Consider the following 26,148-nt stretch of genomic DNA (forward strand, 5'->3'; position numbering starts at 1 on the left):
TGGAGATTCAGAAGATGGTTCACTCAGGTGTTGTTTCAGGATGTGTGTTGATAGGATCACCAAACACTTTTGAAAATCTTGGAAAATGTATAGTCCTGATAGTCATAATAGAAATCTCGTTAATGCTTCTTCTTGATTCATCTGTCTTGGTTATAGTTATCTATAATCCTCAGTTGTCTTTTTTTTTCTTTCTTTTCCAAACAGTATTTTATAATTAGGTGAAAAGGTTTAAATGTTTGAAATTTATGTTATACAGAAAATTATAACTCTTTCCTATCCTTATTAAATAGAGATCTTACTTTTTTCCTAGTATGTGGATTTCCAATGAGCATGCATGATTTGGGATCTTTTTTCCCGAGTAAATTGAATTTCCAGTCTGCTTGTGAAATCTCTTTGATGCTGTATTCAGTCTTTTTTTTATGTCATCTCTTAGTTACCTAATTGTTAGCTTTTACCTGTATTCTTAGCAATGTCAGTAAAGGCTTTTTTCCTATCTTTTCCAGCTTTGTGAAACATAAATATAGCTACTTCAGGCTTAAACTAAAGTAATCTCAAACACAGATTTCATAATCATCATTTTTTCTTTGTTCAGTACCATGATTTTATCTTCAGTTAAAGTTATTTTGTGTCTACATGTATAATCATGTTGCCCTTAATAACTATACAGATGTAAATTATAGGTAAGGCAAACTGAAATGTCACATTGTATTTAGGCTAATAAGGGATTTAAAGTTTTAAAAATGTTTTGGATTACACACTGTTAAATCTGGGAGAAAAAGATGACATTCATGCACAGCTGCTGTAATGGGTGTTAATTTATTTTAAGACCTCATATAGTGAATTACTTCACTAAGTACACAGACTGTGATGTGAAATCATCAGAGCTGATTGTATTCTGGGTGGTATAACACACTTTCCCAATTGAATAAAACAACTGTGGGTGTGTTTAACAATTTAAATTTTATTCAGCCTTTTGTAGGTGGTTGTGATTTAGACTTCAGTAAACAACATGCAAACATGCAAACTTTTCTATGACTGTTTCTAATGTGAGAAATTCTATTACTTATTGGCAGTACTACTTTCTTTTGCAGACTCTGTTCACATAATGTATATGATTTATATACATTTATATGTTAGGGATCATAAATTGTTTTATAAAATAATGAAGTGTAAGAACTGAGGTGAGATGATTTGTTATCATTTATCATGCATATAGTGAAAGGTTCATGCTGGCAACATGAAGCTAAAAGATACACTGAAATTACTGGTACCTTGCCTCGTTCCAAAGTAGGCTTGTGGAGACTTATACAAATACATGAACAGTAGGATAAAGTAAGACTAAAAATAAGCAAGAAAATTTGGCCAGTGGGAAGGGGAAAATAAGGATAGGATAAATGGGAGGGTAATATGGTGAGGCTGATACCCAAAATAAATGTGTATTTCCCAGGCCTACGCCACAGATCTGGCTCCAGAGCTTTCCAGCAGTCAGCATGAAGAAGGGCATATGAACAGTTGCCTGATTTGTAGTAATAAGAATTCATTTGATACTGATGCTGTATGTACACTATATATGGCAGTGAGAAACTGTCTTCAAGCAGCTGTCTTGCAGTATAAACAACAAACCCCACAGGGCAATTTCTTATAACAGCCCTCAAAATAAGTCAGTGGTATAAAACCGAAGCCCAGTTGAGTAAATTCTGTTCCTTGGGGATCTTAAACAATGCAGTCTAAATACCCAGCTTTTTGAGCATCTGTTTTAATCCAAGGATGTAGAGAATATTGCAGATAGACTATATTGCAGTAATAAACAAGACTGCGTAATAGTCATAAAATCTTTCATTTGTATCTTTAGCTGTTCTAATTGTACGTTATAGCACAAAGCACTTAACTTTTTATGTTTTAAAAATGGGGATATCTTAAATGACAGTGTTATTATGAAGGTTAAATGACAGTGAAAATCATGTAGCATTGTACCATATATTATGAATTGCTGTACTGAGAGGTAGTTATTTTAGCTCTTATCTAAGTTATGTGTATGCATTGAGTATAATACTTGATGCTGCTGGCTAAGAACAGAGCAGTATGCTGTGGAGTTAACTGAGTTAGGAGTAAGACTGACATCTTTTCATGAAAGTTGAAAAATCTAACAAAAACATGGACCTCATTAGAAAAAAACATCCCAGCAAAAAGAGCGCATCTGTGAGCAAGACCAGCATTCTCATCAGAAAATAATTCTGGGGTGCTCTGTCTTAGAAAAATGCCGGTCATGGCTCTAACCTTATTTTCACGATGATGCAAGTATACACTATAACCTTGCCTGGAAATTTTACGCTAAATATCCATCTAAGGGACATAGCCACATGTACTTCCTGAGTAGTATTTTGCCTCTCATGGAAGGCTGAATGGCAGAGAGCCAGCCATGCAAGATCAGAGGAAAGAACATTCCAGGCTGAGCGAACAACTACTGCGCAGGCCTTGAGGCAGGAGCGTGGCGTGATTGTGGAATAGACAGCTAGTCACTGTGTCTGGAACTTAGTGTCTCCCACGTGGGTAGTAGAGACCACATCAAGGTGAACAAAGACTAGATCATGTAGGCCTTGTAAACAAGGGAAGGGGTTTGGATTTTATTCTGTCTTCAGTGAGAAGTCTTTGCAAGGTTTAAACCTGGGAATGCTACATCTCTTAATCCACTCCCTCTCCCCCAGCGTATTTACTTTCATCACTCAGCTTTTTCTTCTTTTACTTCATTTAAACTTTTAACTCCTACCTCATTTTCTTAGTTGTCTGGTCTCTCTTGACACCAAGTCCTGCTACTTTTCTGTTACCTTAAATTCTGTCAGCCCCCTGACCTTTCTTTCTTACTTACCTGCCTACTCTGTGGGCCAGCCTCTCTGGACAACATCCATGATTTACTTTTTCTTTCTAGAGATTCCACTTTGATAGGCAAATCACCTTGCATAGTGTCCTGCCAGCGATGGAAACATAGATCATGGAAGTTATAATGTCGATGGAAGTTACACAGCTATGCTGGTTTAGTCCTTTTTAAATTCACTGATAATAATTTGACTTGAGACTGTTGCTCTTCACCAGTGCTTCTCTTCTTATGTGCTGTCTAGACTTTGTTAAGCAGTAGTCTCACCTGCCAACTTGACCATGTTTACGGATCTATGATAAGCTCCCATCTAATTTAAGCTCCATGTTTTTGTCTTTTCCTCCATTTCTTCTCTTGTCACAGCTGTCACTTAGGAAGAAGTGGCCTGTCCAAAGCTTATTCTCTGTTTCTCCTGCTCTTTTCTTGCTTTCCCTACATCATTTAGCTGCTTCATGCTATGTCTGTGCTGGCACTTTTCCTTTGTACTTTTATTCTTCACCTTCTTTGCCCTTCCAGTGGGCATCAATATTGATTAGTACTAAAGAACATGATCTTTGGAGCCAAATTAACCTGGATTTTACTCCTGTCCTCTCTTAAATTGTCTTTAGCTTTAGTCTTTCACTCAATCTATTTTGCTTTCCCAACTGCTTAAAGAAAATTTTCACTTAGTTGTTTGATTATTGCTTCAAGCTTAACGCCTCTTTGGCTTTCAGACATATATGTATGTATATGTACATATACCTATGTCTGACATGACACTTAAGCCATCCAGTAATATCATCTTCTTAATGCATGCCCTCCAAAAGGCTGTTTTAGTATTTCTACATATTTCTGTATGTTCGCCCAGATTGGAAAAATGGTTGGAACCAACTTTTTTCTATTATTATTTTTATATAATGCATAGTAAATGTTTTTGGACTGAATATATCACATGGATTTTTTTTTTTTGCCCAATTTATTAAATGTTGCATACTAATCATACAACATGACAGTATTGTCATCAAGGAATTGGTGGAAACTGTCATAGAATAAAAAGTAATCTCTGCTATAGTGATACACAGAGTTACCTTGTTGCAGAATGAGCTTTGCTGTATAAAACAGTGCTGTGCAATAGAAATATGATGTGAGCAATATATGTAATTTTAATTTTTCTAGTGGTCATGTTAAAATTTTTTATTTGAAATTAATTTTAAAAATACATATTTAACCCAATATATCCAAAATGGTAATATTTCAACTTGTAATTAATAAAAATTTTGAGATAGTGACATTAATATTTTTTTCCTATTAAGTCTTTGGAATTCGGAGTGCGTTTTATATGTATAGCACCTCTTAATTTGGACTAGTCACATTTCCATTGCGCAATAGCTACATGTGACTAGTAGCTACCATGGCAAGTTGAAGTGGCAGAGTAGCAGACTCTAGAAAGTTTCACAGAAGTATTTAGATAGTGTTCCTGGCAAATTACAATAGAAAGATGAACTGAGTATCTGATAGAGTCCAGTACTTGCCCCAATTTCTGTAAGTTTTGAGGGTAGGCAAAAATCAAAGATTAGTTTTTTTTTTTTTTTTTTTTAAAGGATTTTCTTATTTATTTATTTATTTATTTTTATTTTTGGCTGTGTTGGGTCTTCGGTTCGTGCGAGGGCTTTCTCCAGTTGCGGCAAGCGGGGGCCACTCTTCATCGCGGTGCGGGGACCGCCCTTCATCGCGGTGCGCGGGCCTCCCTCTACCGCGGCCCCTCCCGTCGCGGGGCACAGGCTCCAGACGCGCAGGCTCAGCAATTGTGGCTCACGGGCCCAGCCGCTCCGCGGCATGTGGGATCTTCCCAGACCAGGGCTCGAACCCGTGTCCCCTGCATTAGCAGGCAGACTCTCAACCACTGCGCCACCAGGGAAGCCCAAAGATTAGTTTTTAAATGTACTTAGCTTGAATGAGTAATTATGGAACTCTCTTTTAGTATTAAGAAAACTACTTTGCTCTGTTTTTCCATTTTTATTTTAAAAAAATGAACTAATACATGTAATTTCATTTTTAAAATTAATGCTTTCTTTTAAATGCCTATCATTTAAAGGGCCACTTAAAAATGATTTTAGAAGCAACTCTTTTGCTTACAATATAAGAATTGATTTGTGCTAGGCAACTGAGGATATGAAGTTGAAAAAGACAAGGTTGCTACTCTTCAGGGGTTCACGGTATTGTGTTATAATTAATTGATTATATAACAGTTTCTTCTAAGCATATGGGGAAAGGAATAATCAACAACTAAATGGGCATTTAGGTGTGGTAACATTAGATAGTCAGGGTTTATGTCTGAGCCAGAGTTTTAAAGGCCTCTTTGGAATGGGCTAGTGGCACAACAAAGGAATAAAATTACAGGCAGAAGGAACAGAATGTGTACAAGTACACAAAGGTTGAACAGTCTGTTGTGTTACATGCACAGCCGACTGCTTGATCTGACCAGGAAATAGTGAATGTTCTGAGATTCAGTTGGAAAAGGAGATAAGCCCCCCCACTCCTTTTTTTGCCTCAAACTAGAAATTTTCGATTTTTTAATTTTAAGGCAAGAAAGGAGGTATTGATAAAGTTTTAATTTATGCAGGGCATAACACTTTTAGAAAATTGCTCTGGATGTTTAGCTGATTTAGGGAGGAGGTCAGAGCCCTAAGCGAGCATTCCATTCAGAAGATAAGTGCAGTTACCAAGACAAAGTGTGATGGACTGAACTGTACAAACAGATGGAAGAGGATATATAAAAAGTTTACTCAGTAAGAACTGGTATCCAATTGGATGTGTTGGGTCAGGGAGGAGTTAAGGGTCAATAGTGACACTAAAGTTTCTTTACCCAGCAGGTCGAGAAAGAAGGGAGAGGTTTAGGTTTTAAAAAAGTTTTAGAGGTGTTGAGTTTGAGTATTTTTAGAACACCTGGCTATTGAGGTCCAGTAAGACTTGAAAATAACATTTTGAGGTTCAGAAAGAAGTTTGGGGCTGGTGATAGAGATCTGGGAATTGTGGTGGTGGTTTATGATGTAGGAATTGATGTGATTACAAAGAAAAACCATGGGGAATTAGAAAAGATGGAAGAGGATGGAATCCTAAGAGACTCCAGCATTTAGAGGGCTTGTGGAGGTACAAAAGCCAGCACAGCAGGAGGAGATTGGAGGCATGGGGAGCCTAAGGAGAAATCTGGAGAAAGCTGCCATCATAGAAGTCAGTCAAGGTGGGAAATTTCAGTGTGGGCGTGGATGTAAATGCTGCACATGGCAAATAAGGTAAGACCTCAAAAGTAACCACGGGACTTCATAGGCCACTGGTGGCCTCATCAAAGTAGCTTCAGATGAGCGGTGGCTGAGGAGCCACCAGGGGCCCGGCTTACAGTCTGGATGCGTCCTAGGGCCTGTTTGTGTTCTGCCCTCAAACTGCAAATGTTTTTTTACCACTTTAAAAGGACTCTCAAATAAAAACAAAAACTCTGTATGCCAAAGACTTCTATGGCCCACAAAACCAGTTTGCCAACTTCTGGTGTAAGGAAAAGGAATAGATTATTACTCTGTCTCAAGATAACTTGACTGGGGAAAGAAAGCACGTAGAAAGGGCTTATAGCCAGAGAGGACTGACCAAATCTTCAAAAAGCGAAAGAGGAAAAAAAAAAATTCATATGTACAATTTAAAACAGCCCTAGGACAATCAGCTAATCAGACCATTTAGTTGAGAACATTGTCAGTTACAGACATATTTGTATATATCATCAAATTGGTATGATTTTAGAATACATTCTTTTCCTTATTGTATTGTAATATGCATGAGTTTGTGTACTTGGCAAGCCAGTTTATTCTTGCATTTCTTTTTTATTTTAGATGGTACAAGAACTGTTAAAAAGTGCCATTCCTTTTAATCCACATTTAGCGATAGACGATGTCCATAATTTTTTTACAACTGGCAATTAATATAGATGAATATAGAATTAGTATATGAAGTATTGTATTTGTGTATGAATATGTAGCTTCCATCTTTAATGTTCTCCCTCATATATTTTCCAGTATTAAAAAAACCCTTATTTGACTTGAATAAAAATTAGTGTTTATGCTTAAGAAGCATCTTAATCTACTTGATATTAACATTTCTTAATTTTGTCTCTGATTTTGTTAATTTCAAAACCTATTTAACACTCAAATAAAAATGTTTATTTTTGCACTGCAAAGCGTCTCTCAGTTGATATTTTCCTTTTTGGTTCTTTTCAGCAAGCATATATTGAACATTAACTAGGTGCCCAGCATATCATTGGTATTAGGGATATAAAATTAAATAAGAACTGCTTATGGTCTCAAGTAGATGTAGGTACAAATCATTGCAAAACTATATGATTAAATTTAGATTAAAGATATTATAATGTTTTAATTGAGACCTTATTCTGATTGGATATCAGTTCAATGTGGATAATTTCAAGTGTCTGAAAGATTTACCATGAAAATTCCCTTCAAGTGATTTTTAAACTGTAAAGCCAGAAAAATATTAAATTCTTATACAACAATTTCGTTGTTTTACTGTTAATTATAGCAAAGGAAGATGCAAACTGTGCAGTGTGCGACAGCCCGGGAGACCTCTTAGATCAGTTCTTTTGTACTACTTGTGGTCAGCACTATCATGGAATGTGCCTGGATATAGCGGTTACTCCATTAAAACGTGCAGGTTGGCAATGTCCTGAGTGCAAAGTGTGCCAGAACTGCAAGTAAGTTTTAATTTCAACTCAAAGGTGTGTATTGAGTTTAAGAGAGACCCTATTATTAGGTACTAAAGGTTTGTGTAATATGATAAAGGTTGTTCATACTGCAGCTATATTCATTCACACTGACTTCATCATGTCTTTAGAAATTGCTAGATATTTATTAACATATTACTTTGAAATAAGTCTAAACAAAAACTAATTTTAATAATTTAAATTCCTCTGGTTGCCTAAAAAGCCAGCTTAAATTTGCCAACAATTTTAAATGAATGATATTAACAATTAAAAATAAATAAGCATTAGAAAAAAAAAAGCAGCTTTTTTTCTGAGGGAGACTGGGGAGGAGATTTAATAGGAAAATAAACCTCTAACTATGGAAAGTAGTTATTAGAGTGAACCAAAGAATCAGTGATAAGTTTCAATTTCTATTCCAGGAAGAACAATTTATACCTAGTCTACTGTTTAAAAAGAAATCTGTATCTATGGGAAAGGCAGTTACTTTCACCATAATTCTGAAACAAAGTATCATATGGCATTTAAATGTTTGTAATGGGGTTATCTTTTCCTATTTGTTTTATTCCATCCTTTGGTCATTTCTCCAGTCTTTTCTGTGATTATTTTTTTCTCATGCTACTAATTAATTAGCATGATAATCTGGGGATGTTACCTGCATCTACAGCAGTCTTCAAATTGTTTACAGACTGAGGACTTTTGTAATCAGGAGAAGTGATGCCCACCACTGCCATGTTCGGTCTGTTTTATTTGTAATTGAATTTGATAACAATAAGCATCAATATCTTAGAATTATGTGGAATAAATAGGACCACGTGCTTTTATATTTTGGTAAAAATTAAAGAAAATATCAGTAAACATTTATTTGATACCTTGTATCTGTGCCTGGCTTCTTCTTGAGAAGGAGTAAGAGAGCTTGAAGAAAGAGTGCTTTTCCTCCAAGATCTTTCCATGTAGCTAAAGAGACAAAGTGTGCAATTTTATATGTAGAATTTATTAACTTAAATAAGAAATTACTGGAGGCCAACTAACCCATCTTCCTTTTTACTTCTGTTTATCCCCAGGTTTTATTCAGCGGTTCCTCTCTCAGCTCTTCTTCTTGCATTCCCTAGTTTTTCTTTAACCCCTCCTCTTGAATTAAATTCTTAGTATCTGAGAGTGATTAACAGCCAAGAATCAAGGCTGAGATCATGGACAGGACAGGGGCCCAATCTTTGGGGCAGAAGAGTGTTTAGGGGAAGATTTTAGGTTTTCAATTACAATTCTTAATAATTATAACAAGATTATTATTCTTATATCTATTTATTTAGCACTTATTGCTTAATGGATATTCTTAGCTCTTCAGCCAGAATTATATTTAATTCTCACAGTAATCTTTGATTATCATTCACATTTTGTACCTGAAACTAAGCGGACTAAGTCTAAGTTATTCAGGAGTCACACAGCTAGAAAAACAGAAGTCTGAACACAATTGTAGGTCTGATCCAAATTTGATCCTCTTTTTATTATATGACAGTGTCTTCCAACTCACCGTGCCAAGATTTGTTCCTTTACATGCAGCATCACCTATCAGTTACAGCTCCTTCCCCAAAAAAGGGTGGGCATGGGATGTTTAAGAAGTAAAGATCAGTGTCATTCATCTTGCCTTAACCCCTCCTTCTTTGCAGGAACCCTAAAATGACTAAAGCGGGTTCACCATAGGTGGGCGTTCAGTAAGGATAATCCTTTAGGGACCTTTGGAAGATTTCTGTCTCATCTTCTAGAGGGTTAACTCTGTCATTATCTGTGCATAGAGAAAACAGAGACGGAGGGTATTTATGAACTGGGCAGTTCCCAGGACAGATTCTTTTCATGATTACTTATGTTACAAACATAAGTTTAAAGATAAGGCATCATTAATGCTATCTTATTTTTTAGACAATCGGGAGAAGATAGCAAGATGCTAGTGTGTGATACGTGTGACAAAGGGTATCATACTTTTTGTCTTCAACCAGTTATGAAATCAGTACCAACCAATGGCTGGAAATGCAAAGTAAGTTGTTTATTTTTTTAAGAAAAAAAAGATATGTATGTTTTTAATATAGAGCAGACAAATCGGATACCTATTCAAATCTTCAACTTAAAAAGAAAACTTTATTGATGTATAATTGATATACAGTAAACTGCACACATTTAAAGTCTATAATTTAATTTGACACGTTTTCACTCATGAAACCATCATCACCTTCAAGATAATGAACGTATTCATCACCCCTAGAAGTTTCCTGGTGCCCCTTGAGATTTCCTCCATTCTGACTGTTCACTGCCCTACTCCCTTCTGTCTTCCAGGCAGTCTGCTTTCTCTCACCATAGATTAGTTTGCATTTTCTAGAACTTTATATAAGTGATGTCGTATAGTATATACCCTTTTCTTTTTTGCGGGGGGGTGGTGGTTTAAACTCAACATAATTATTTTGAGAGTCACCCATATTGTTGCACATACCAGTAGTGATTCCTTTTTATTGCTGAATAGTGGAAGTACCACGATTTGTTTATTGAATTACCTGTTGGTGAACATTTGGTTTGCTGACAATTTTAGGCTGCTATAAAAAATGCTGCTATGAACCTGTTAACTAACAAATGTATGGTGCTTCATGGCTTAGAAATTGTGTTTTAGTGATTCATCTTTAATCCTTGAAACTCTTTGAAATAGGTAGTATCCTTATATGTGGATACTGAAACATGTATTTTTAAAATCTATTAATTTAAAATCCAGAAATAAAGATTACATTTTGATCCGATTGGCTTTTAGATGATTTTACTGTGATTTTATATGTGTATATATATTTATGTGTGTATGTATTTATGTATAAACTTGTATTAAATATTTGGAATCATATCATATATGCATCTGTATATGTATATTGTTCCTCCCCCATGGTAGCTTTAGTAAGTGCTTACTGACTTAGATATCTGGTTTTTTAGATGCTGTGTAAAGTTTCTTTGGGGTTTTGAAAGTTAGGATCTATAGACATTTTTCCACTAATTTTTTATTATTTAAGATATCAGTCTTTCTGCTTGGTGGGATGCTTTTAAGATGTATTTTCAGCTATTTTAAATTTTTTCTGGATATTCTTTTAGTCAGTGTTTCTCCCCTTTTCCGTCTGTTTTGGTATTTGCATCTTTGTGACCTTGAGGTATTCCATTCTGGCCTCTCTAAACTTCCTGAGGAATTTATTGAGGCTCTGTCGCCTGCATCTCTAAACCCTGTGGGTTGGCTGACAACTCAACCTACTGGGCAGAGCTAGTATAGTACCAGGTAAACAACAGCAAATTTTAGAATTGTCTGTCCTTGGAAGCACAAAATATTTAAATTCTTAAAGTGAAAGTAGAAGGTAAGAATAACTCAAGTTTACCTTCAATTCCCAACTGACTGAATAAAACTAATTTTTTTTTCCTGTTAGGAAGATGTTTAGAAACAATATTTACTATGACTTTTCTTTGAATGTTCTCTAGGATGAGTCAATCATAAAAGTAGTTAATTTGCTTCCTTTGAAATCTCTACAGGTAAACTAATAAACTCTAGATTAAGAACTGGTGAGGGACTAGTGATTAAGTGAATTGCCGAGGTTTACTAATTTGCAGAGGCAGAACAGACTAAAACTCAGGTTTCCTGTCTTACATTGTAGTGTTTTATCCAATATATTATGCTCCCTGTGCTATCATACTATACTTAACTTGAGTAACAGTGCTTTTCTCCCTAGACTAATTAAGGAATATTTCTTAATCTAATTTTCATCTGTATTAGGATTTGGATCCTAGGAAACTAAAGACTCTAGATCCATGGGCCATCTCTACATACCCCCCAGGCTGAGTTTTATTTTTTTTTAATTATTATTATAATCTTAATTTCACAGAATAGACATGAAGCTAGGCATAAACTTCTTTGATCTACGGTAATTACACTGACTTAACTTAGAAAATAAATATTAACTTAATCTAACATAATTTTTTTTGAATTTTATTTTATTTATTTTTTTATACAGCAGGTTCTTATTAGTTATCCATTTTATACATATTAGTGTATATATGTCGATCCCAATCTCCCAATTCTTCACCCCTCCCCAATCTAACAAATAATTTTGCTTTTAAAGTAAATTGCCGAGACCTGGTTTAATAGAAAGGTATTCTTTGTCTTTACTAATGTTCATACAAAGAATGCCTTTTGTATAAGTATTTGTATAGATATAGTTTGATAAAGCCAGGACTGTGTTCATTGGTTCAGAGTAATCAGACCTCAAACTGCCAACCAAGCAATTCTTTGAACATCAGATGTAATGAAGTACCACTCAAAAACTCTAGAAACCTTTTGGTTCACAGGTGCACCGTAATGGCGCAGTTGAAATCTGTAGTAAATGGGGTATCAATCCAATTATTTCTAAAGTACGGAAGTTTACGAGTTACGGGTGTGCTGTTTGCAGTTTCTCTTGTCAGGTGATGTGTATGAAGAAGCTCCTCGCTCCGTGGATGCTTCTCACTGCTGCAGAGCGAATCCCTGTGCGGTCCGCACGTCTCATTCTTTTCACCGCGGTTCCACTGTGGAAAACCTTGTACCTTTCACACGTCTTTGACAGCACTTGGGACTAACATCATCATAAATACAAATGCTAAATGCAGTTACATTTTATATTAATTAAAACAATTTTTATTTATTTTATTTTTTTTTTGGCTTGCGGGATCTTAGTTCCCCCACGAGGGATTGAACCCTAACCACCAGGGAATTCCCTATATTTTTTAAAGTTAGCATTTCTATGAAATATGTCAAGTTCTCAGAAAACATACAGACCAAGAATACACTCGTGGTCTCCCTGCATCCTCACATTCTAGTCCCTTTGTCACAGAAACGCGATCCTGTTACCTCTGCCCTTCTCTCTGCGCTCGGGTTTGTCGTGGTCTCGGCATCTTCCCCTGCTGGTGGGGCGGCCTTCAGGAGGGGTCGGGTGGCGGAGGTGGTCGGTGGGGCCGAGGCTCCGCGGCGCAGCTGGGCTCGCAGGCTTCCAGGAGGCACCAGCCCGAGGCTTCTTCCGGGAGCAGCCTGCGGCAGGGAGGGGTGGGCGGTGGTGGTGCTTGCCCTCCTCGGAGGGTCCTGGAAAGGGGGGCGGTCTCGCTGGCAGGTCCCCAGGGATGGGGTGTTGGTGAGGGCGTAGGAGGAGGCGCTGCGGGAGCCTTACCCCTGCGCCCCACCCCCGCCCCCGGCGAGCCTCGGCACCTGGAACTGGCGGCGCGGCACCTGGTTCCAGGGCGGGGGGCAGAGGGCGGCGAGTTCTGTCCCGTCTCGGCCCGAGGGTGGGGCCTGGAGGGGCGGGGCCTTCTCCCCGGGACCCGAGCGCCTCGGGGCAACTGTTCTCAGGTGAGGTCGCCCGGGAGGGAGGAGCCTGGGGGCTGAGGAGGGCCCCGTGAGCAGTTTCTGCCTGGCGGCCGGACGGGAAGCTTCCGCGCGTTCTCTCTTGGCGTGGTTCTTGGTCTAAGGAAAAAACCTGCCGTCAGATGGATTTGTATGTTTATTACTTTTATCTCCGCTACCGCGCCTCTTTTACTTTTTTGAAATAGGAAGTTGAATTCGTAATTCGTTTTCTTCACTTTCCTAAGGAAAAAAGGATATTTAAGACTATAAATTTACTTTTGATTATAGCTTTAGCTGCATTCATATTTGTTGTATTGGTAACTTTATATCTATTCACATTTGACTTAATTTTATCTTTCTTATTTTAGGTTGTGCTTAAACACATTAGTTTCTGCTTTAATCGTATTGAATCAGATAATTTAACTAGTGTAGTTTTCTTTTTGACATATATTTGGATGCTTGACATAGTGACTTTAAAGCTGTAGTATTTGTGTTTATTAATTTCATTTAATTAGATGAAGTTCTTTTTCCATATTTTTTGACTGATTCAACAGTGTATTATGGCGTAGATAAAATCGACTCTTGTAATTTCTCATACCAATTTCTCCTTGCATTTAAACTTGTGCTGGTTATTTAGCAAGTAGATCAGGCTAATATTGATATATTGTGCTTTTTATCAGTGTAAAACTATTCTCTTTATATTGTGTAATGCCTTTTTTGGGGGAGGGAGGGGGAGACCAGATATTTTGCTTTGCCTGACAAATATGGCTGAGTGGAGTTTTAGTTTACCAGTTGAATGTGATCTTCTTTTCATTTTGGATCCTTCTGTGTCATTTTAACTGTACCTTTTGAAAGGTTTAATAGTCAAGTATTTAGACTAATGGATGTAATTGAAATGCTTGGCTATTTTAAGACAAACCTGTTCTTTTAATTTCCTTTCTGTTTTTCAGTTCCTTTTATTCCCTGCAGTGATTTGTAATTCAAATCTTATATCTTATGCATATTAAGTTATAAATGTTGAAAATATTAAAAGTCACCCCCCCCCACCACTTGCCATTGAAAATGAAGAAATCAGAAGTTTTCTCCCTCCTCTCTAAGTTGACCCAAACTATAGACTTTTTCTTTGGGGAGGGAGGGATCTTCTCTGTGAATTCCAACCTCATCTCACCCCCAATCTTTTGGAGACTTGGTTATGCACTTCTATAAAAGAATTGTAAATATTCTGGAATCTTGCAAACCTGAAAGAAATTGTTGCCTTCAAACTACCAGAAGAACTTGGTTTGGTATAGTTTTGCATTACAACTTTTTTTTTTTTTTTACTCTGGATACTTTTTTTTTTCCTGTTTTTTCCCAGTTTATGGAATTACAGAAGTTTGTTTTGTTTTTAGTTTAATTAGTTAATTGTTTTTCTGCTTGAAGGCCATGAGATCTTTATTTTTGTTCAGTTATTTGGATTTGCTTCCAGGATGTATCTATCATGGTTCTACACTAATTAGTGTTGTCTGGAACATATTGACCATTGTCATTCTCCCTTTAGGCCCGTGGAAAGGTCTAGGGAAGTGTTGGTTAAATTCACCTTTTTAAAAAATATTTACTTTCTTTACATTCTCTTTAATAATCTTTACTAACATCTAGGTGATTTTGTTTCCTGCTTTAATTCATTATTTTCTTTGTTGTGGTTTTCATTATTTTGGAAAATGTGTTCAGAATTCCGAGTTTATTTCTCAAGGTTGTTCTCTGGCTTCTTTTTGTCCTGCCCTTACTAATTTGCTTTCCGTATTAGTCTGCTATTCTCTCTCACGTGACAGAATTATTTATTATACAGCTGAGAATACGAGTGGATAGTGTGTGTGTTTTATTTTGTTCTGTGGAGGTATTATAAAGTGATTAAAAAGATTAGGCTGTGGAGTCAAATCTCAGGTTTTCCAGTTACTAAATACAGGATCTTTGGCAAATTATTTGACTTCTGTAAGCTGTGTTTCATCATGTAGTTAATAGTACTTAACCTCACAGGAGTGTTGGATTTAGCGAGATGATGCCTGTAAAGTGCTCAGCATAATGCCTAAAGTAAGTGCTCGATTCTCATGGAGTTTCTCATAGGAATGCTTATCTTCTTTTCAGTTTGAAGAATGATACTCTTTCTCTACTGTTAAATTCTTTCATAGTTCTTTATAGTCTTTAGTCAAATGCAAACACTGTGGTGCAGGCTGGAGGTGCAGAGGCAGATAGGTGTGCCTTCCCAGGAATGGTGTCAGTCTAGCGAGGCTGCTTGCCCTGAAGTAAGGGTGATCTTTTTAGGAACTTCGTTATATACCGGTCATTGTCCCATAGGTTTCTTTTCTCTGTTTCTCTTTCAAGAATGCTGATGTGTTGGTATATGATGCCTTTTAAAAGGCTTTATTTGGAAATAATTTCAGACTTTAAAAGTTGGAAAAATAAAAATAATACCCATATGCCGTTTACCTAGATTCACCTGTTGTTAGGATTTCAGTTTTGTCATCCATGCCCTTTCCCCCTCCTCCCCGCCCCATGTATGTTTTTTTTGCCCTGAACCATTTTGAGGGTAAGTTATACACAGTGCTCCCTTTACCCCTAAATACTTAAATGTGTATTTCCTAATAATAGGAATATTCTTACATAATCACAGCACTATTATCACCCCGTACATTTACATCAATATATCTAATCTACCATCCATATTTCAATTTGTCACTTGATCTAATGTCCCATATAGCATTTCCCTCCTCCTGTGTAGGTTCCAGGATAGTCTAGGCTCAGGTATTCCATTTAGTTGTCATGTTTCTTTTGAGTCCTTTAATCTGGAAAATTTCTTTAGCCCTTCTTTGTCTTTCTTTGATATTGACAGTTTTGAATAATAGAGTTTTTCCTCACATACCTGGTTTTTGTTTGTTTGTTTTGTTTTGTTTTCTTTAAATCACAAATAGAACTTTCCTTATTTTGTCTTTGTCTGATATTTCCTCATGATGATATAGAGAGTCATTCATTCTTGGGCAGAATATTGCGTAAGTAATGACGTACCCTTCTCGGGCTTTCAGCTGGAGGCACCTGGTGTTGCTCTCTCCCTCACTGGTGATGTGAATTCTGATAATCTGGTCACGCTGCTGTAAAGTTTCTCCGCTGTTTTCTCTCTCTCTCTTCTATCCAATAAAACAGTATGTGAGGAGACACTTTAATACCGTGCAAATATCTTGTTGCTCCTCAGAATTTTCTCCAAGATTATAGGCACCAATGCCTGATCTAGTTTTTACCTGTTGTTTGTAAAATGATGCTTTTCTAACTTCACATTTACCAGTCAGCCCCCTGCGTTCTGTTGTAAGCAAGAACCCTCCCTGCTTTCACATGTTAAAATTATGTATATATTGTCAGTATTGACTCATGAATTCTTGTTATTATCAATAATTTATAATTTATTACTGTACCTAATCTGTTTTGTGCTCAAATTGTCCAGTTTTGCCTTTGATATCCTTTTCAAGCTGGCTCCTATGTCTTTGTGGCATGCCCTCACCATTAAGCACTTCATTATATTTGGGCATAACAAGATACTCCAAAATCATCTTACACCTCCCTGCCCTAGCCCTGGAATCTGTCCTCTTTTCTATAAATAGGCCAAGTTCCTTTAGTGAAGATTGGGTGCTAGGTGTGCCCATTGCTCTGGGGGTGTTTGCTTCTTTGTACTTTCAGCAGATGAGGCAGGAAATACATGCATGTGTATACATTTACACATATGCATATCTACAAATACACACATAAGTATGCGTATACTCACACATGTACATCATTTATAAATAATGAATTTACACCAATACCTCCAATTCTGATCCCTCCTGCTGAGTTCTTTGCCTTCTCACATTCTTAACATATCCATTCTCGTATAGTAAGAATCCTTGTGTTTTGCCTGTTATTCTTGAAGATTTTGGTTTTTTTAAAAAAATTCCCCATTCTTTTCTTATTGATTTAATTTTTAAAAATACATAGGATATTAACACGCTTCCAAAAATTTCTGATTCATCCTTCCTGTATTTTTTTGTAATGATAAGCAAATATATTTTTGTTTCCCTTTTCTACACTGAAGGTAGCATATGTGCTCTTTTGCATGTTGCTTTTTTTTAACTTAAAATCTGGAAGTCACTTCATATCAGTTCATAGAGATCTTCCTCATTCCTCTCCCTCCCTCCCTCCCTCCCTCCCTCCCTCCCTTCCTCCCTTCCTCCCTTCCTTCCTTCCTTCCTCTCTCTCTCTCTTTCGTTCTTTCTCTTTCTCCCTTTCTTCCTTCCTTCCTCCCTCCCTCCCTCTCTTTCTTTCTTTCTTCTGTTTATTTGAACCATAGTTTTTCAACCAATGTCCTATGCTTGAATATTTAGGTAGTTTCCAATATTTTACATTAGAAGTGATTCTGTAGTCAGTAACTTTGTGCATATGGGTTTTTGAAGTGCTGGGAGCGAATCTCTAGAATAAATTTCTAGTAGTAGGATTACTGGCTCGGGGGTAAATGCGTATGTAATTTTGTTAGGTATCGTCACATTCCCTTTCATGGGACTTGCGGCTGTTCCTTTTGCCACCACTCATGCATGAGAGAACTTCTTTTCTACATCCTTGCCAACAGGCTGTCATGTTCAGCTTTTGATTTTTGCCTGTCTTATGAGTGAAAAATGTTATCTCAGTGTAGTCTAATTTTCTTCTCTCTTTTGAGTGAAGCTGGTCATTTTTTCCTGTGTTTAGGGGTCGTTTTTTACCCCTTTTTGTGAATTGTCTGTTCTTGTGTGTTGCCTGTTACTCTTGAAGATTTTGATGACCCCACAGTCTAAGAGCTCCTTGTATAGTTGGGCTATAAGGCCTTCAGCTGTGTTATACGGTGCACATGTTTTCTTCCAGTTTGTTGTTTGCCTTTTAGCTTTGCCTGTATTATTTTTTGCCATGCAAAAGTTTATTTTTATATAGTCAGATTTATCAGTCTTCTTTTGCTTTTGGATTTTTGAGTTAAAATTAGAAAGCCTTTTCCTATACTGAGGCTATAGGAGAGTTCATATTTTCTTCTAGTTTTTATGTTATTTTTTACATTTAGCTCTCTAATCCATTTTTAGTTGATGCTTCTATATGGTATGAATTATCTTTTCCCAGTTGGCTATCCAGTTGTCCAAAATCCATTCACTAAAAAGACAGTCTTTGACTCAGTGACTTGAGATTCCAGACTAGAGTTTTAGATTTAGTTGGGTTTATTTCTGGAATTTCTTGTCTGTTCCATTGCTCTGTCTTTCTATCTTCATGAGCCAATACCATACTGTTTTAACTATAGAGGCTTTGCAGTATCTGGTAGTCATGGTCCTCCAACAGATCTTTTCTATTTCACGTTTTTCCTAGCTGTTTTTGTCGTTTATTTTTCCATATGAACCTTAGGCTCTGTGAAAAACCTCACTGGAATTTTTATCAGGTCACTTTAAATTTATTCATTGATAGTGAAATCTTGATGTTAGGACATCCTAACAAAGAACAAGGTATGTCTTTGCATTTGTTCAAGTCTAATTTAGTGTCTTCTAGGAATGTTTTCTGATTTTCTTTGTGTAGGTTTTGGACATTTCTTAAGTTTATTCTTAAAAGTTGTCTCTATTTTGTTGATGTTATAAATGGGATTTTCCCATTCATTATATCTTTTAACTGGTTATTATTTGTGTATGTGAATTCTATTGAATTTTCATTGCCAATTTTATATCCTGCTACTTCGTTAAATTCTTTTATTAAATTTGTGATACATTCTCTAGGATTTTCCAAGTATGCTATCTTGTCATCTACAAATAGTTTTATTTCTTCTTTTCCTATTTTGCCTCTGTTTTCATTTGTTTTACTGTTTACATTGGTTCAGAACCATGTTAAATAGTAGTGGAGATAGTAGGCATCCTTTCTTTATTTCTGACCTTAGTGGGAATGCCTCTAGGGTTCCCCAATTAAACAAAATGCTGGCTTTAGAATTGAGGTATGTGTGTATATCACATTAAGGAAATACCTACCCATTTTAATTTTCTCGGAAGTTTTTTTTTTATTAGGAATGGATTTTAATTTTTTTCCGAAGGTCTTTTCAGCATCTAGTGAAATAATTTATCTTCTCTCCTCAGACCTAATAATATGTTAGATTTTATTAATAGGTTTTCTAATATTTAACCATACTTGCATTTTTGTATAAACTCCTCTTGGATATGGTTTATGATTTTCTTGATTTGCTATTGGAGTCTGTTTGCTAACATTTTACTTAGGATTTTGTCATCAGTATTTATGAGTACCTCCATTTTAAATCTGTAAGACTTTAGCAGATCTGTGGTTCATGCTAGTTTCTCTTTTTCAGTGAGCATCTCTTTTGTATCAAAAGATACCAGCTGCTCAAAAAGAAAAAGTTCCTTTTTTTATTGGTGCTTTAGATTGCAAAGTTGTGGGTGGGTGGGTAATGAGAGTGCCACAATTTGTCAGCCTTGTGCCCAGGATTTTAAGGCAGCCTGGCTCACAGGCGCAGAAGGAGGTTTGGCTGGCCTCTGCCAGGCCTTGCACATCAGCAGGTCTACTTTGCTAAGGGTAGTGCCTCTCTCTTCTGAAAATATGAGAAGCCATAATTGGATTTTGATGTTGAGTGGTTATTTTCACAATTTCAGACACCTAATCATTTGGAGTGGGTTATATTTCCTTAGTGTGAATTCTTGTTTTTAGTTTCTAAGCTACCCATAAACAAACAGAATTCCCTAGCAGGACCATTTTGCTTTCGGAGTAGTGAGTTGAGTAGACTTATTCAGCATTAGCTACTTCCTGATTCTGGAATGTGTTTCTTTTTTGAAGTTTGGATTGCTACGTTCTTGGTTTTATTCCTTCCCTATTTATGTTTTCTTGGATGTCTCTATCCACTATTTACACTTTCCAGGAGGTTTCAGTGTAAATTGAGTGATATCTCATCAGATGTTCAAAACAAACTTCTTTTTCAAAAACATACACCCTAAATTAGTGTCATAAAAATTAAAGCTTAATATATAATCTACAAATGTTTCACTGATTTTTTAAAAAGGGTTACACCAGAACTGCAGTACAAATGCATAACAAACTGTTTCTGTTTCCATTTTTCCCGGTGTTTAGAATTGCAGAATATGTGTAGAGTGTGGCACACGATCTAGTTCTCAGTGGCACCACAGTTGCCTGGTATGTGACAGTTGTTACCAACAGCAGGATAACTTATGTCCTTTCTGTGGGAAGTGCTACCATCCAGAATTGCAGAAAGACATGCTTCATTGTAATATGTGCAAAAGGTAAGAAGATAGAGTCATTCCATTTGTTTGTCAGTTCTTCTGTCCATGTGATCTTCTGCTCTGCCATGTATTTTGAGATCCAAGCTTTTGTCATTCCAGTAATCCTTTCAGTACTGAGTGCCGTTATAGATGGAATTAAAGTATGTTTTTATGAGTCTGAAAGGCATAACGATGTAAGTGGGCAAAAAATAAGACAAGACCAGAAACAAGCATTAAGAGGGAAAAGTAAAGAGTAAATAGTTTAAAATGTGTTAAAAAAAAAAAAAAAAAAAGTCAACACCTGTGATGACATCCAAAAATGACAGCTCCTTTTCTAGAACCTTCAATTGCTAACCCCTATAACCTCTCTTCTTCCATCCTTACCCCTTCCTATATCCAGTTTTTCAGCAATTATCTCTCTTTTCCCTAAATATTCATTTGACTTTAAATTAGAAAATTTTATTTAAATATATTTATCGTCACAGATGGGTTCACTTAGAATGTGACAAACCGACAGATCATGAACTGGATTCTCAGCTCAAAGAAGAGTACATCTGTATGTATTGCAAACACTTAGCCGAGATGGATCCATTACAGCCAGGTGATGAAGTGGAGATGGCTGAACTCACTACAGGTAAATTTGGGAGTTTTTGTTTTTTAGGATGCTGTGCCAACCAGTCGGCAGTATATTACTTTAGTAACAATGAGGGAATCCTGTGTATCAGATCCCATCTTATTTTTAGCTTCTGTACCTGTGATCTTGGTCATCTCTGAATCTGATGGTTAACATCTAATCTAGCTTCTTTACAACTGTTCGCCCAATATTTGAATTCCAGGACTAGCGTACGCTCCTACAATTGTGTTTTTTGGGCCAGCAGTGGAAGTTCCTTAGTGTTTGGCTGTATGACCTAGTTTGCACTTCATACTCTGGGTTATTTTACTACAAACCAATTTTAGTTTTATTAAATTTTGTTCATGTAGTTTTATTAGTACACCATTGGGTTATAAACGTAATAACAAGATTCTTAGATCATAAAGGGAACAGACCTGCTAATCAGATCGTTTTTCATTTTCATCAGTATGAATGGCAAAGTCTATAAAAGTTCTATTTTATCAACTGCAAGGGGTTTAAGTAGACACATCTTGGTTACTAACATTTTGTTTCTAGTATGCCATCAGTATACAGTTGTGCAGTATCCTTTCAAAATAATAAAATTCCAGTTACTTTTTAATTCATTATATTTTCCATATTTGAAAAATGTAAATATATATTTGGTTCAAAATAGAAAAATCTGAAGAAGAATTTATGGCATTTTTAGGGATAATTTACCACCATTAGAACAAGGTGATAATTGTTGACTTCGTTAACAAAAACAGAAAAACTCATTCTGAGCTAAAGAATAAATAATTTTCTGTTAAGATTGTAACAATGAAATGGAAGTTGAAGGCCCTGAGGACCACATGGTATTTCTGGAGCAAGCAGTTAATAAAGATGTCGATGGTCAGCAGCCCACACCTGGAATTGTTCCAGATGGTAAGGATGTTTTTGGTGATGGATAGTCTATTCTCTGAAGAAAATGTGTGTGTAGAGTGAATATGTGAACATCTGCAACTTTAGTACCCTAGATAAAAGTAAGCTGAGACAAAGTCATGTAGGAAATTATTTAGAGAGGAGTCTTTTTAAATAAAATAAACTTAGACCGAAATTAATTGGGGAAAGGGCATGTATATATTGTATTGATAGTTCAGCTGTAATCTAGACTTACTCATAAATATATACTTTGTTTAGGGATCAAGTGATTTTCATTAAAAAGCAATTTCTTTCTTTAGTTATCTTTGTAATTATTAACTAGAGCTGTTGCTGATTGTGAGATGTTTCATGCTGAGATAATGAAAAATTCATTGTTTTAGATCATGTAAGCAGTCCTGTTGAGGGTTATTTCAATGATATTTCAATTAAGCTTTTTGCATTATTGGTAATAGCTATTATTGTACTTGAGGATCTGGAATTAATGAGAGACCAGGTTTGGGGAAAACTACTTATTAAATTTAATCTTGGTCTCACCTTAAAGTCTGTGGGATTGTATGTGATACTGTGTTATATAGGTTGAATGTATACATAAAAAGCCCTTGAGATATTTTGAGGTTAAGTTTATATTTAACAACTCTCATTAAAAATTATACTTCATAAAGAAATAAAATGAAGAAAAATAAGACAAAACTATATAATAATCTTATAGTACATAATCAGATTCCTTCCATATCCTTCCATATCCAGTTTCATTTCCATATCCTACTTAACAAATGAATAGTAACAGGATGTTTTATGCTTATATTTGAAATTGGAATTTGGCAGAAGGATAAATATCTTACTCAAATTACTGTTGAGAAAGCAGTGTTAGAGGGATTTGGACTCCTTGCTGGAGATTCCATAAGTGTGTTATTCACAGCAGCTCACATCCACACTGGAGAGCAGCGGAGGAGTGATCCACCAGAAAGTCGTGGCGCGCGTGGACTTCTCACTGCTGGTAGGCCACATGTTCATATTGTCTAATTTGATTGATTTACAGCATAACGCCTTTATGGTTGCTCTGCAATTCAAGTCATTGTCTGCTAAGGTGACTTTTCAAATTAGAGATGAATTGTTTACTATTGCTAGACTCACATGACGGTAGTGCAGTCTGTGGTTAGGTGATCCTCTTCTGGAAAACCATTGGCAGTGGATTTCTAAGGCAGAAATAGAGCATGTTTGCGCTTTTATCTTAATCCTAGCACAGAGGAGAAAGAACATACTCATGTTCTGAGTGTGTATTGCAAATGTTCCTCTTTGCCAGTGAGACTTGAGGTAGTCGGTCTCCTATTATGAGCACATAATTTAAGCATTATATAGCATTAAGATTGTTTTACTTGAGTCACTCAAATGGTGATACTTTTGGTTTTAAACCATAAATGTTCATTTATATGTATTTTCTGTTTTAAAGGTCCATTTTTTTATTACTTTTAAAATATTAAAGTATTTTTGAAGCACTTTTGTGTTTAAAAATATTTAGTATGATCAGATCTGTTATTTGATGTTTTTTTCCTTTTCAACTATAGTCTTTCAATAAAGCAGGAGTGAGAAGTGAGATCTCATTTTGATATAAGAACATATATAAATTTCAGTCACCATGGTAAATAGTAAATAAGGAAATTAGTGTCTTTATTAATGTACCTAAGAAATTACCTTGATGGCATTTGAAATAAGTGCTTTTTATCATCAGTGGTCTTACTTAAAAGAGCCACTTAGGGCCCATGTCAATTGGACGTCTAACCTTACTCTTAAGTAGTGTTGGGTTAAAGGTTTAACTTACTAGTACCCTGATTTAAAATTTAGTAGTCAGTGACTATAGATACTTCTGATATCTAATTATTTTTATTGATTTGCTAAGATAAGTCTCTTTGGTTATAGATGATGAGGAAGAACAAGAATTATATCCCAAAAACTGTATTGATTGTGTTAGCATGTATGGCTAAGTGAAATAAGTCTTTTCTGTCTATGGTCATTACATATTTGAGTCTACAGAAGTTTTGTTACATCTTGTGTCGGCTTATTGCAAAATTCTTTTTATTCTAGACTAATCTTTACTTTTTAAATTTGGACACATCATGTAATATCACTGAGCCTCATTTTCCTAGTTGTAAAATGAGTATAACTTCACCTACAAAATTTTAAATCCTCTTGTAAGTGACCAAACTGTAAAACATCATATATAATGGTTATATTAGAAATTAATTCTATTTTAATATTCTTACCAGAAATTACCTTAAACTCTGGGGATCCCATTAAGGTAGTGTTCTTGTAGGTTTTCTGGTCTGATCGGTGACTGATTCTAATCCATAAACCCTGCTCTCTTTTGGCCTTTACTAAACTTAATAATTGCCTTATTGCCTTTCTTGATGAATACCTTCTGACTTAAGGCATGGTTTTAAGCAAAAGTATGTTTTGGACCCCAGCCCCCCCACTCCCCCGCCAACTTTTTTTTTCTACCCAAGCCTATTATTTTTAAACCATAGAGCTACAGACATGTAAGACATTAATGTTTTATACCTAATCATAGTTAGAAATTTTAAAATTCATAGGTACATTAACATAATAGATATTTGAAATTTTATAGAATCATCGCAAGATAAAATGAATCCTGAATTGGAAAATCAGATTTCTCATGAAGTTGACAGTGAAGAAATGGAAATGCCTCCTAAAGCAATGCATGCTTGCGGTGCAGATCAAAATGAGAACAGAATGGAAGTGACAGACAGCGCTGAAGCCCTTGCCCCCCAGGTCGCTGTGCAGCAGGGGGAAGTGCACTTGTTGGAGGGACCTAACATGGCGGCGCCCCCAGAAGAATCCCGGCCTCCAGGAGTCAACATTGAATCTGTCACTGTCCCGTCCCCGGGTGGGGATGGTACCGCTTCATGTTCTAAGGAACAGTTGGCCATAGAAAGGGTACCAGAAGAAATGGAACAGAAAGAAAATCCTGAACCTTCTACTGCATGTATGGACTTCGAAGTGGCTCCTGCAATTGAGAGTTGTGTGAAAGATGGTGTATGCCAAGAAAGCAAATCTGTAAAATTACCATCTGAGACAGAGTCATCATCTTCATCAGCAGCGGGCATAAGCAAGGCAAATGCGTCTTCCTCTCCAGCACTTTCTTCCGACTTGCCTTCCCACGACATGCTGCACAGTTACCCGTCGGCTCCCAGTGCTTCTGCTGGAAACATCATGCCAACAACTTACGTCTCAGTCACCCCCAAAATTGGCATGGGTAAACCAGCTATTACCAAAAGGAAATTTTCTCCTGGTAGACCTCGGTCCAGACAGGTATGGTGATTTTAATGATGTTGATAGAAAAGATGTTGGAGTGATTCTGTAAAGTAAAAAAAGTGTATGTGTAGCTTTGGTTTGGAGGGCAGGTTTTTCTGTTTAGGTGGAATGTAGATGTAATGTTGACTTACATGTTTTGGCCACTTAAAAAAACATACTGTTAATGAAGACTAGTTTATTTAACTTGAAGTGATCTTACTGGAATTTAAGTGCAACCTATTTGATTATAGTTTCTAATAGAAAACACTTTAAAGAAGTTTTTAGTTCTATGCCAGAGTAACAGCAGAGACTTAAAAAAAAAAAGTAAGGTTTTGGGTATAGTGTAATTAACAGTCATTTTTCCCCTTAAATATATTTGTTTATTGATATTATTCGTTGTACATATTTTTAACTGCTAAAGCATCAGAGTTTACCTAGAGTATTTTTCATGCAGGGGAATTTCTCATTTTGGTTTTTCTATTGATTGCTAACTTTTTGTGGGAATTTTTTTAAAGTTAGGAGTTATTTCAGTGGTTTTGTGAACAAAATTTTAGGATTATATTGTTGATCTTAAGGAAGGGAAGGGAGTTCTTCCCATGATTGTTCTAAGTTGTGTGAATGTGAACTCTACCCTTTAAGGGTAAGTTCCAGATCTTTTTCAGTGGGATTTGAGTGAAATTACAAAGCAAAGTGAAGATACTATAGCTAAGAATTATGTATTCTACAAAATTTCTACTTTCTGAAGTTTTTCATAAAATAGCAGGATATCAAACAGTGCAAAAGTGTTTAGTCACAATAATAATTTGGAGCTTTAAGTCTCATGATTTAAATTGCTTTCAGTGATTAAAGTTTAACTTTTTATAGGAATAATAATATCTTGATCTTGATCGTCTAATTTTGGAATTGTGAGACAAGTAAAAAAGTTAAATCAAACTTTATTTTAATGTGAAAATTAGTCTCCTACTTGATACTTATTTTCTATTCTACCAAGAGAGATTTTTCTTCTCAAACTAGTTCTCTTCATCCTTAGTTTTTTCTTTT

At 36.1% G+C, this 26,148-nt stretch overlaps 1 protein-coding gene across 17 annotated transcripts in view; it reads left to right on the top strand.

The window, feature by feature from the left end:
• Nucleotides 1-26,148, top strand: part of KMT2C (lysine methyltransferase 2C) — a 288,523-nt gene that overhangs the window by 151,482 nt on the left and 110,893 nt on the right. For 14 of the 17 annotated variants that reach the window (XR_009008902.1, XM_057550459.1, XM_057550470.1 and 11 more), the window contains 7 exons: nucleotides 7,430-7,601; nucleotides 9,525-9,639; nucleotides 20,119-20,288; nucleotides 20,753-20,901; nucleotides 21,688-21,801; nucleotides 22,718-22,795; nucleotides 24,422-25,125. Coding sequence is in view for 16 of the 17 variants with exons in the window: in XM_057550459.1 (XP_057406442.1) it covers nucleotides 7,430-7,601; nucleotides 9,525-9,639; nucleotides 20,119-20,288; nucleotides 20,753-20,901; nucleotides 21,688-21,801; nucleotides 22,718-22,795; nucleotides 24,422-25,125 (1,502 nt within the window). In the remaining variant the exon portion in view is untranslated. The remainder of the gene's footprint in view (nucleotides 1-7,429; nucleotides 7,602-9,524; nucleotides 9,640-20,118; nucleotides 20,289-20,752; nucleotides 20,902-21,687; nucleotides 21,802-22,717; nucleotides 22,796-24,421; nucleotides 25,126-26,148) is intronic. The other 3 variants (XM_057550473.1, XM_057550463.1, XM_057550464.1) reach the window with 1 other exon arrangement.

This window comes from Balaenoptera acutorostrata, chromosome 7 (genome assembly GCF_949987535.1).
Source record: "Balaenoptera acutorostrata chromosome 7, mBalAcu1.1, whole genome shotgun sequence".
NCBI lineage: Eukaryota > Metazoa > Chordata > Mammalia > Artiodactyla > Balaenopteridae > Balaenoptera > Balaenoptera acutorostrata.